We start from the raw sequence: 13,245 nt of genomic DNA on the forward strand, positions 1-13,245 counted from the left end.
TTCATGCAAAATCATACATATGCAGTGTGTTTATCCTTTAATGGGTTCGGCTGTGACTCGAATATGTTTTTGGTATGAAGAAAAAACATACATACAATTCTTTGAAAGTGATGGCTAATTGTGCATTTATTATTTTCTTAAATGTGAGAGAGGCAGACGGGAAATACACAAATAGAACGAGTTTATTCTCTAATTAGTTTCGCAATAGTGCGAAACTAGTTAAAGAATACTCTCTGCCTCTCTCACAACCTGTCAAGATGTCGTCACATTTTCTTAAATGTCTTTTCCATATGTCTTACTGTGGACTTATGCTCCTTTCACTTCACAGTAGGTGGTCATGTTTGCTATATTCTTTCTGGTCAGGAGGTATCCGATTTTGGGACTGTCTTTTAGCTTGCGGTGGCGTTGTGAGTTCGGGGGGGGGGGGTTGCTCCTGACAGGAGCATGTGCCAGAGGGAACGGTCTATGTGTAGATGTGATGGAGTGTTTAAGATGATCCTTCTTTTTTTTAGAGGAGGGCTCCTACTGGGGAGGAGCACGTTAGCTGGGCTGCCAGGACGATATGGGTGTGGCCTGAATCCGTGGTGGTGTTGGCCCGGAGGCGGTCCAGGGCTGTAGAAGGGTCGCCGAGAAGGTCTCGTAGAGGGAGGAAGTGGTCCATCAGCGTGGGGCAGAAGAAGAGGCAGTGCTGGAAGGACACCGGTTCGGTGCCGCAGGTGCAGGTAGGTTGTAGGAATTTGGTCCACCAGTGGTTGACCCGGATCCTGGAAGATATGTGAGGAGGTAGTGACACAAGAGGCCGAGGCCTTGGTCATAGAGCGAGTAGTGGGCCATCCCCGGGAGGCTGCGTAGTCCGACTCCCAGATGCCCCAGGAAGCTTGTTCTATCCTGCGGAAAGCGTCGCAGGCCGTGAGCTGAAACACGACCCGGTTTTCCTCTGGCAGTAGAGCGCCTCGTTTGGCGGCGCTATCCGCCATTTCATTTCCGTGTAGTCCCACGTGGGATGGGACCCACTGGAAACGGAGGCGGACGCCTAGATTTGTGGCCTCAGTCGAGAGGCGTAGTATGTCGTCGAGGAGTTCGGGCCTCGACTCGTAGTACGCTCCCTGCAGGATAGTCAGGCTTATTCGGGAGTCAGAGAGGATGGTGACTCGTGGTGGAGATTGGGGTAGGTTGATGACCTTGACCACTGATTCTCGGATGGCGACGAGCTCGGCCGTTTGGATGGTGGTGGGGGGAAGCTTCACCGAGAAGGATTCGTTTGTCGGCTGCAGGAAGACTCCCGCTCCAGTGCGGCCGTCCTCACGGACGGAGCCATCTGTGTAGACGAGGAAGTCTTCCGCATATTTTCTCGCCAGTAACTCTCGGGTCCGCATTAACAGCAGGTGGGGGCTGTCGTCGCGGTTTAGTCCGGGGATGCCAGGTGTGACGTCGGGAGGGTCCAGGTCCCAGGGAGGAACAGGGTCGAATTGATGCTGGGATACAAGCCTTCGGTCGTCTGGTCGAAGTCCGGCTGCGAGACAGATGTCCTTTATTGAGCTGGGCAGGCCTTGAATAAGAGCTGTAGTCTGGTTTTCGACCCAGCCTTCTGTCAGTTCCGCATCCGTAGAGTTTGGGACCCTCGCGGAGCCAAAAAGGTATCTGCAGGCGTCCCGCTTGAGACGATGTCGAAGAGGAAGGATCCCAGCTTCGCTGTATACTTGTTCCTGCGAGACTGATGTCGGTAGACCGAGCGCTAGGCGGAGTGCTTGGCACACGATCCGGGTCATGTTGCGTAGGGTCTCTGGCGGTAGGTCGTGGAGGGCAGGGGCGCCAAAGAGGAGCCGATAGCGCACAAGACTCTCGACTATGGGAATAAGGGTGGCACGGTGCTTACTGCAGGACTCGTGTCGGATAGCCCGAACCAGGTTGAGTGCTCGTCTAGCGTTTCGGGAGACCTGTTGGATGTGCTTGGTCCACCGTCCGTCTCTCTGGAAAATGACTCCCAGGTATCGAGCTGAGGCCGTGGGCTTCACAGGTGAACCACAGACTGTGATGTGGTTCCAGTTGGGATACTCTCCCCTATTGTAGCCAACTTGATGTACAGGCATGTACACCGTTGTGGTCGAGGAGAGTGAGAATTCCAGGCTCGTGAGTTGTGCCACCACCAGCTCTATTTGGCTTTGGAATACCCGAAGTTCCGCTTTGTGTTGTGCAGAGACCCGCTTGGGACGCCTGTGCCTGGACTTGCGCCATAGTGCTACATCGTCGGCATAGGCAGTGATGACCGTGTCGCTGCGCACGCCTTTTCCGACATCCGCCAGCAGTAGTGTGAAGAGTAGGGGGCCACGACAGAGCCTTGGAGGACTCCCATGTCGACGGGGGCCTGTTGGCTGAGGGTTCCCTTCCATCTCACCGAGATGGAGCGATTGGAGAGGAACGATCGGGTGAAAGCGTAGATACATTTAATTATGTTACTTTATATACTGAAATTTCTGTACTTGCTCTTTACTGGGGGAGGTCATTGGGCACCTGGGAGAGGTTACCTGGAACTCAGGCAGTGATGTAATGTCATTTGCCAGGGGAAGCCTCCGCAGCATACTTATCAGTGTAACTAATATTTTCTTTCCATTTCCTCATCCAAGTAATCAAAAGCCAATTTCATTGACCTTAGTAAATTGAAGGTTTCTCCGACTATTTTGTTGATATGCTTGTCTGGCGACATGTCTTTGCTGATAATTACTCCTACGTCCCTTTCCGAGCTTACTTTTTTTCCTCTGTACCAATTTTGTACTGCCCCGATATTCTATTTTTACTTTTTCAAAACTCCATTATACTACATTTCTTGATATTAAAGTTCACTTCCCACTTTTGACTCCATTCCCAGACTTTATCCAAGTCTCTTTGTAGTGATTCACAATCTTCCTCTGTACCTACTTTCTTTAATAGTTTTGTATAATCTGCAAAAAAGTTTATATAACATTCCACACCTTCATCAATGTCATTCATATGTATGGCAAACATAATCGGAGCCAATACCGAACCTTGTGGTAAAGTACTCCACTTGTCATTACTTCCCAGTTCGAGTATTTGTCTAATTACTACCCTCATTTTTCTCACAGTCAAGAAATCTTTCATACATTCCAACAATTTTCATTAGATACCACCTATTGATTAAAATTTCCTTAAAATATTTTTGTGTGGTACTTTATAAAATGTTTTTGTATATCTGGAAAAGCACAATTTGCCCATCCGTCCCTTGTATCATTTGTGTGTGTGTGTGTGTGTGTGTGTGTGTGTGTGTGTGTGTGTGTGTGTGTGTGTGTGTGTGTGTGTGTGTGTGTGTGTGTGTGTGTGTGTTGAATTTTGTACACTGTACCCACTGATGAAAGATGGAAACATACTATAATGAGACTAATAGTACGTTATGGATTGAAGGTTCTGAATCTCAAATTCAAGCTGCAGAAATGAAAAAAGTCCGATTAATACTTGGAGTGACGAAATTAGACAGGGTAAGATATGAGAAAAGCAAAAGGTAATCAAATGTGGAGCCAGTGTACGGCCATGTGAAAAGAATTGGTGAACAATATATATATATATATATATATATATATATATATATATATATATATATATATATATATATATATATTATTGAGTTGAAACCTGACTAAAATGACAAAATACACAACACCTTAACACAACCAAAATCGATTGCGAAATATTGCGTGAACCACAAACTATATTATTTTCATCAGGATATACAATAGACAGTAAAACCAGTACTTTAGTGTGAATATGCCTATTGTACTGGATTTCCACACTTGAAGATTGTCTTACCTCCCCGCGAACCGAAGCTAATAATAAAATACAAGAATAAGAAATAGATAAATAATGGAGATACGCTATGACAATAATGATATGATATAATATAATATAGCGTATATCAAGTGGGTCTGCCCCACATCTGTCATAACTCATACTTCCTTCCATTTCATTCTTCCCTTCCACTAAACCCTCAATTCCCCCTCCCTCCCACTCCCCCAACTTATCTATCCTGCCCTCTAACTAAATAACCTAGGCAACGAACGATTATCGTTTTCTATGATGGCGTTAGAAGAAAGGGTAGTGAATGGTGGGATGAGGAAACAAAGAAGGTTGTAGAAGAGAAGAAGCGAGCATTCACAGATTGGTTACAAAAGAGGACGAGGGAGTCATATGAGAGGTACAAAGAAAAGAAAAGAGAAGTAAAGCAAAAGGTAAAGGTTGCAAAGAGGAGAGCAGATGTGAAATGGGGTAAGAGTATGACAGAAAATTTTGAAAGTAATAAAAAGATGTTTTGGAAAGAAATTAAGAGAGGAAGAGGAGGCGAATCAAGTAGGGAAGAAAAGGTAAAAGGTGCAGATGGAGAGATTAAAATGGAAGAGAAGGCAGTAAGGGGAAGATGGGCAGAATATTTTAGGGAGTTGCTAAATGTGAAGGAGGATAGGGAAGGAAAGATAGCTGCAGTGGGAAGTGCGAAGAAAATGAGAGTGATGAGTGAGGAGAATGGAGGAGAAATAAGGAAGGATGAGGTGAAGGCAGTTGTTAAGATGATGAAAGCAGGTAAGGCACCTGGTCTGGATGGATGCCATGCAGAATGTCTGAAAAAGGGAGGTACAAGTGATGGTGGACTGGTTGGTGAGGTTATTTAATGTTTGCTGGAGAGAGGGTAGAGTACCGGAGGACTGGAGGAGTGCCTGTATAGTTCCTCTTTACAAGGGAAAAGGGGACAAGTGTGAATGTAGTAGTTTCAGAGGGATTAGCTTGTTAAGTGTAGTTGGGAAGGCTTATGGGAGGATCTTGATTGAGAGGATTAGGAGAGGAACAGAAGGAGTAATTGGTGAGGAACAGTGTGGATTTAGGACAGGTAGAGGTTGTGTAGATCAGATCTTTGTGGTAAGACAGATATGTGAGAAAGCTATAGGAAAGGGGAAGGATGTTTTTTGGGCTTTTATGGATCTGGAAAAGGCTTATGATAGGGTAGACAGAGAGGCACTGTGGGAGGTTATGCAGATTTATGGGATAGGAGGAAAGCTTTTGGGAGCTGTCAAGAGTTTTTATGAGAATAGTAGAGCTTGTGTCAGGATTGGAAATGGAGAGAGTGAGTGGTTTGAGGTAAAGGTGGGACTTCGTCAAGGATGCGTTATGTCGCCCTGGCTGTTCAACTTATACATGGATGGGGTAGTGCGAGAGGTGAATGCAAGGGTAGTGGGTCAGGGATTGGAGATGGTTAAAGAAAATGGAGAAAAGTGGGAGGTGAGCCAGCTGTTGTTTGCGGACGACACTGCGCTTGTGGCAGGATCGGAGGAGGGATTGAGGAAGCTGGTGGCAGAGTTTGGGAGAGTATGTGATAGAAGAAAGCTAAAGATAAATGTGGGTAAAAGTAAAGTGATGAGATGTACAAGGGGTGAAAGTGGCAGTAGACTGGAAGTGAACATTAAGGGAGAGCGACTGGAGGAAGTGGATAGTTTTAGATACTTGGGTGCAAGTGTAACAGGAAAAGGTGGAGTGAAGGTGGAGGTAGAATGTAGATTGAGAGAAGCGAGTAAATGCCTTGGTGGATTAAAGAGTGTAATGAGGAATAGACTTTTGGGAATGGATGCGAAGAGGAGACTGTATGAAGGAGTGATTGTGCCAACAGCACTGTATGGGGCAGAAACGTGGAACATAAGAGAAGAAGAGAGAAGGAGTTTGAATGTGTTTGAGATGAGGTGTCTGAGAAGTATGATGGGGGTTACTAGGCTGGATAGAGTGAGAAATGAGGAGGTGAGGAGGAGAACGGGGGTGAAAAAGGAGCTGGGAGATAGGGTTGATGAAAGAATATTAGGATGGTTTGGACACATGGAAAGAATGAGTGAAGAAAGACTAGTAAAAGAGGTGTGGAAGGCAGATGTGGAGAGAGTGAACATGAGGGGACGTCCTAGGATGAGGTGGATGGATGGGGTGAAGGGGGCTTTGGGGAAGAGGGGAATGTCTGTTGAGGAAGGAAGGGAGAGGACGGAAGACAGAGGTGAGTGGAGAATGGTTGTATATGGATGATGTGATTGCATGAGGAGGAATGGGCGGGGGGGTGGGGGGAGATGTAGTATGTGTGAGCAAATTTTTGACGCAGCCCGAAGGGATTTCTCCCCGTCCTCTCCTTATATACAAGGGGGGACGGAGAGGGGGGGTCGCCGATTAAATGAAGCGGCCTTGCTGTGGATGTGCTGTGTCTTGCAACACTGCTTCTGACCCAGGGCGGTGGGCAAGGTGCAGGGATGACCCGTCATCCAGGAGGTGCTCAGATGAGAGGGAGGGTGGGAGGGGTGTGGAGTGTATTTAGGGATGAAATGGGTGGGAGTGTTTTTATGCCTTTCCCTTTTTGGCTACCTCCCTTGAAAGGGGGAAAAGGCCTTGGTATATGTATGTATAATGGCGTTAAAACCTTTGCATCTAAACAACTCTTTTCAACATTATCTACTTAATTTTACTGTTTTGTGAGAAATAAAATATTCCACACGATATTTTATTGCGAAGATTGATCTGTTTTTCAATGCATAACATCAATCCTGTTTCTGTTTATCACTCGCAACAAATAATGATTATCGCATGATTTCTTTTAACCAGAAAACCACAATATTGGCAATCGCATCAGGCCTATTGTGACTCACCCACCTGACTACGCAGTTAGGCTTGGCTCAGCACCAATATTAGTTAATTCACTGGTTAATTATCTTTAATTTGGTTCAATGTATCGTAGACATTTTCCATCACGACGGGGGGACCTCCGAGAAAATCGTGTGGTCATTTTCCACCGTAAAGAAAATTTTAGTGTCAGGACAGAATATGCATTCAATTGAGAGGTAGTTGACACACGTTTGTGTTGTCTGCGTGTGACATTATATGAGCCAGACGAAGTGCAAACATAGTTATCACATATAAAACCTTATTACCAGGACCTATTTCGTGTGTTCACCTCCTGGTGTCATCTGGAGGTCCTGGAGCCATTGTATAATGAAAGGCATATCATGATATTACAAATGATATTGGTAGGCCTGTCATTAACGCAAAAAGCCAAACAACTAGACCTAAAACACAAACCCTCTTATCTTGTTTTCATAAGCATTAGGAGACTTGTTTTTGTTTTTCATTGAGCATGGGGAAGACCATCGACATGACGGGAAATTGGTTCCAACCTCCCACTCCCCCCAACAGTCTCCCCAAGGAAAATGGTTTTATCTTCACAGCCACAGCGATAATGAAGGGATTTCTTTCGAGAGGACGGAAAAAAACACATCACCGACGGGAACCACAAACCTTTCGACCGCTAGTGAGTTATCTAGTTTCTAATCTAAAAGATTGTTTAAAGATAAAATCATCTTCCTCGACCACCGTATAAACATAGTGCCCATTCAACAGTGATTTATTCCTTTTGTTTCATCCCCCGACCTATTCTTGTACTCACCGTACAATGAAGGGATTGGGAGACGACGTACTCCGGTTCCATGCATCATGCACCAGCCATTTTTATTATCTTCTTTATTCAGTTTCGTTTCAATGTTCATCTTCCATTCAAAGGATTACAAAGGCGGAGCATATCGACAGGAGACCTTTTGATCCATAGCTAGGTCGGATGCAAAAAAAACACATTAATAATAAAATAATAAATAAAAACTATAATAATGTAAATAACAAATAAAATACATAAATAAATGCATAGATATAGTTAAATAATAAACAAACAGGTAAATAGTAAATAATAATAAATTGACATATAACTAATGATAAATGAAAATCAGACAGACAAATGATAACAAAACAAAAACAAATAATATAAGATAAATTATAATCATTACAGCATCTTACTTAGGTATTTATCTAAATGATTCTTAAAGCTTCGAACTGAACTACATTGCACTACCTGTGCAGGAAGTTTATTCCATTCATTAACTACACGGTTGGCAAAGTTGTTTCTACCTACTTCCAAATTGAATCTATTTCCGGAGAGTTTGAGACCATTGTTTCTTGTCTGATTCTCATTCAATGTGAAAATTTGGTCACTTTTGATGTTGTCAATTCCCTTTAAAATCTTAAAGACCTGTATCAAGTCACCTCTGAGTCTACGCTTTTTTAGGGAAAACAGATTCATGTGTTTTAGTCGATTTTCGTATGATTTATTTTTGATATTTGGAATCAGTTTTGTGGCTCGCCGTTGTACTTTTTCCAGTCTGTCAATGTCTTTAATGAGATTCGGTGACCATACAGAAACAGCATATTCCAAATGTGGACGAACTAACGATTTATATAGCTTGTTAATGAGTGATGGACTTTTGAAATCAAAAGATCGCGCAATCAGTCCCAGAATCTTATTTGCTTTCTCAGAGGCTGAAATACACTGCTTGGATGATTTGAGGTCGTTACTGATAATTACGCCGAGATCTTTTTCACTATCCACTTTTGTTAACGAATTTCTAAATAACTTGTAATCGTACTTACTGTTATTTTTACCTATGTGCATTACCTTGCATTTACTTGTGTTAAATTTCATTGGCCACTTTTCAGACCATTGCTGTAATTGATCTAAATCTTCTTGAATATCTAATTGGTTTGAGTGATCATTTGCCACTCCGCACAGTTTTGTATCATCAGCAAATTTGGAAACAGTAGATTTTAGTCCATGGTCTATATCATTTATATATACTATAAATAGAAGTGGCCCAAGAACGGAACCCTGAGGAACTCCACTTGTAACATTTTTCCATCTAGAAGTTTTTCCATTTAAAACAACTCTCTGTTTTCGACCATTCAACCAATTACTAGTCCAACTTAATAGGCTACCACTTATTCCGTGTAAAGCTAATTTAGTAAGTAGTCTTTCGTGTGGGACGGTATCAAAAGCTTTTGCAAAGTCTAGATATATTAAATCTATATTGTTTCTTTTGTCATAATTCGAGATAACTGTGTTGTAGAATTCGAGTAAGTTAGTCACGCAAGAACGTTTCCGTCTGAATCCATGCTGGCTATCATTTATCAAACGGTTACTTTCTAAATGATGTTCGATAGCATCTCTGATGATAGTTTCCATTATTTTTCCTACGATTGAAGTCAAACTTATAGGCCTATAGTTATTTGGCTTCTTTTTGTCACCTTTTTTGAATATGGGAGTAACGTTAGCTAGCTTCCATTCCTTCCTATCGCCCTATATATATATATGTACTTTTTTTTTTTACCTTCCTTCGATACCTTCCGAATACCTATACCTTCTTAGTACGGCGATGGTATTTTTTTCTCCGTACAAACACCTTCGTCTTTTTCTTGTTTGACTCTGTCATCGTACCCCTGACACCACAGACACTCTTCTGACAGTTTCCATTTCCACCACCAAATATTTGTCCCAATAATCTATTCCCAGTGTCTACCATTTCCTACTAATTAAAAGCGCGGCGTCTTCCATATGCTCCACAATGTCCAACTCCGTTTCATTTGACATTTTTCAATCCTCCTCCAGCTTTGTCATGTTCGCGTATGTTTTGTATCTGTCAGTTGAGAGCTCCATTTCCCGTCCCATTACTCCATCCGCTTCCTCTCTCAGTCGTAAATATCTGATAAGTTGTTGCCTCATATCATCAAGTTTTCTTTAAATTTCGTTTTTAGAAGTCCTTCCCATCTTCATTGATTTGCTATGCCTTTCACTGTCACTTTTCTTCTTTCACATCTCAAATATTTCTGTACTCTCCCGTCAGCACTACACCATAAAAGTAGGGCATTTGTTCCCGAACTTTGCTAATTGACAAATATCGTTCTCTACTGTTTTAATTTAGATTTCAATTTTTGTATTCAGTTGTGTAAGGGCCCAGTCACACCAAGTTTACGACCTGTTTCCGACCACCGGTGACCAGGTGGTCGCTGGCCAGTTGCAGATAGTTTTTGGAAGTCGCTGTTAGTCGGTAACAAGATAGGTAATAAATATATATATATATATATATATATATATATATATATATATATATATATATATATTTGTGAAATCCGCTAGTGAACAGCGACATCAATCAGACAATCACCTTGGTAGTAACATACGGGATTCGAAACCACTGCATCTGGAAGTAAACTTCCAAGATACACTCGCCTAAGACCGTTCGACCACTAGACGGTATTAAATTACGAGAAGTCATAGTCAACCTGACTATCGAGATTGGGGAGGGCGCTCACTACACCCATTAACCACCCATTTTCACTCCATGGCCACCGCACCCAGTGGGAGTAGTAAGGACCGGAACGAATCCCTTCACGCTTGTCGCCAACGTAACTATTCGAATCCCGTGCGCTACTGTCAAGGAGATTGTCTGATATATATATATATATACATACATACATATATATATATATATATATATATATATATATACACTATTACAGCAAACACTGAATAGTCCCCAGTACACAGATTTTCATCTTATCAACCACATTAACTTTTTCCATTTCAATTCCTTGCATAGGTTTTGTCACCGCCCGTATCTTAATTTTCGGTCGAAGGTGGTCGAAAACAGGTAGTGATTTGGGGCTTTCTGGACACCACGTGCGCCTTTCACGCACAAGATCCCTGGTTTATTTGCGCTGGTGGCGTGATCGGAAGCGTGTTGGTTGTGGGTTCGAATCCTGTACTCTTCTCCGATTTCCATCAGTGATTGTTACCTGCCCCAACAGTCCAAACGCATAGGGCCACTTAGAGTAAGCGACTCACCACTGCAGTCGTTTTAATACTGAACATACATGGAAACATCATACATTCCCTCAGCCTCATCCCACGCATCCCTCATACACGCGTCAGAACAACATTCGGAAGCGATCTATTCAATTTCATGCAACCACTCTCATGCCACTTTCCCAAGCTCATACATGCGGCATACATTTATACTCTTCGAACTACTCATTTATCTTCTTTAAGACTACCTTCATCACTCCGTCTCTGAAGTTTCTCGATAATAAAACAATTCTTCATCTTTAAGCTTTCAGTTCAGTAAAATTATTTTGTTGCAATGCTTTCTGGATATAATACCTTCTGTTTTTTCCGACTATCTAGTTTCATAATTGTATTAGTATTAGATATATAACTGTGTGAAAGTGGCAAATGCCGAAAAATTTAAATAGTTTCAGAATTGGTCAGACATAAAGGGCCCCATTCACGACAACGATTTTCAACCCCAACCCAGATTTCCAACCCCAACCCAGACCAAATTTTCTCGTGGATGGGCTCCAACAACCTACATCGCAACCCCGATTTGCAGGTCGTGGTTGGGGTTGGAGTCGTTCAGATTTTCCTGATATTTTGTGGGCGGAGCTTTATGTCTGTGTTGGGGTTGGAGTGGTGGATGGGTGCAGACAACCAAATCTATCACTTGTGCCCAAAATTTCGTACCGTGCATTTGTAGCTATAGTTGTGCTGCCTAACTAAAAAAAAATGGAAGCGTACAGTAAAGATTTCGTAAGAGAGATTATTGAGATATACTGTCAACATCCATGCCTATGGAAAGTTAAAAGAACCTTATAAATTGCATCACAGGTCTCAGGAATTATTCTTCCTAGTGCTTGGGGCGATATGAGTGAGGAAAATTTGAGGTCTTCATATGACCTCCCTCTTGCTAGGAATCGTAATGTACATACGAGACGTTCATGAGGTGTAATAGCCTTCCTCATCATCGTATCCTGTTTTTTTATGATTGGTGTTACCAAGGACAGAAGTTCTAGAAATGTGGATTCATCCATTCTTAAATAGTTCATATAGTCTTTAGGCTCTAGTCTCAGTTCCTCTAATAATTGATTATGGATAGCTTGTTTCTTTTTTGAAGCCAAGACTTACACCACTTTGACTTTTTTTTGCGCTTTCTGTCTGCCTCTAAAAAAACCCAGCAATATTAAAAAGATCGTCAGAGTCGAGATCAGACATCTTATCACAATAGAACTGCGGATCAACTGCGAAAAATTGGACAATTGGTTGTTGCAGTGAGTGGCGAAGCCGCCAACCACAACTCCAACCCCGACCATGTTCGAAATCTGGGTTGGGGTTGAAAATCGTTGTCGTGAATGGGGCCCTTAAGAAATCAACGGAGAGAACTGGCTGGCGACAGCAGCAGCAACAGTCTAGGTAATATTAATAATAATAAAAAAAAAAAGTTAACGTCCCCAAACGAAAGAAGAAAAAATTAATACCATGAAATGTCCACCCCTTTTATGATTTTTTATGTCTATGACTTCAAGACACCTATTACTTTTTGCAATTACCTATTATACCACTTTATGAACATACACTATGGATGCCTTTATCCGATGCTTATATCCTAATGTTTTTTTTAAATTTATGTATAAAATCACCCTCCTGGCTCAGGAAAATTGAAATGGCGGGACTCCAAATAAACACTTGTATCAAACTGTACACCGTTTCAAAGATCGTGTGTGTGTGAATGAAAAGTGTAGGTCCCGAAATTGAGAAGACGGTTATGTATGCACTGTCGACCATGACATGTGTTGTGCAGGTCAGTTTCGTCAATTTCCATTACACAACGCCCGGGCCTTGGCCCTACTATATATATAGTATATATATATATATATATATATATATATATATAATATATATATATATATATATATATATATATATATATATATATTATAGCTATGCCGTCTCCCCAACCCCTTCATGGCACAGTCAGTGCGCGAATGCAAAATACCCTACGCCCTTCATTTTTTTATTCTCAACAACGCAATTTTGCGCATCTGGGGCCGTATACACAAAACTTGTTAGCACTAACAAATAGCTGTTAAGGGTAACAAATTCCTGTTAAGGCTAACATTTAGCTGTTAAGCACTAACAGTGATACAGAAAACTTGTTAGGGCCTTAAAAGTACTGTTAAGATAAAAGTGCTGAGGAGGACTATTAAGCTCTTAACAAGTTCCTGTTAGTAGAGAAGATGGCGGAGCAACAACAACTAAAAAGATGACTGCGAGTTTATCGACAGCGACGGGACATATTTAACGAGTACAATGACGACGAACTCATCAAACGCTTCAGAATGAACCGTGCTGGTATAATAAAAATGGCTGATTTAGTGAGGGACAAACTTCAATCCCGAACAGAACGGAATCGACCACTGAGTCCTGAGACGAAGGTGGCAATTACCCTATGATATTTAGCCACAGGTAAAATGCAGCAGTGACGAATTTGGGACCTCGCAAGCATCAATCAG

General features: G+C 42.1%; 1 protein-coding gene across 1 annotated transcript; it reads right to left on the bottom strand.

Annotated features, from left to right (window-relative positions):
* Window positions 1-389: 389 nt before the first annotated feature.
* LOC143020099 (uncharacterized) lies at window positions 390-2,390 on the bottom strand. Its single transcript, XM_076176257.1, has one exon. It carries the CDS (start codon window positions 2,388-2,390, stop codon window positions 390-392), a length of 2,001 nt encoding a protein of 666 aa, XP_076032372.1.
* Window positions 2,391-13,245: the final 10,855 nt, after the last annotated feature.

This window comes from Oratosquilla oratoria, chromosome 39 (genome assembly GCF_046742065.1).
Source record: "Oratosquilla oratoria isolate Oo_2021 chromosome 39, ASM4674206v1, whole genome shotgun sequence".
Taxonomy (NCBI): Eukaryota; Metazoa; Arthropoda; class Malacostraca; order Stomatopoda; family Squillidae; genus Oratosquilla; species Oratosquilla oratoria.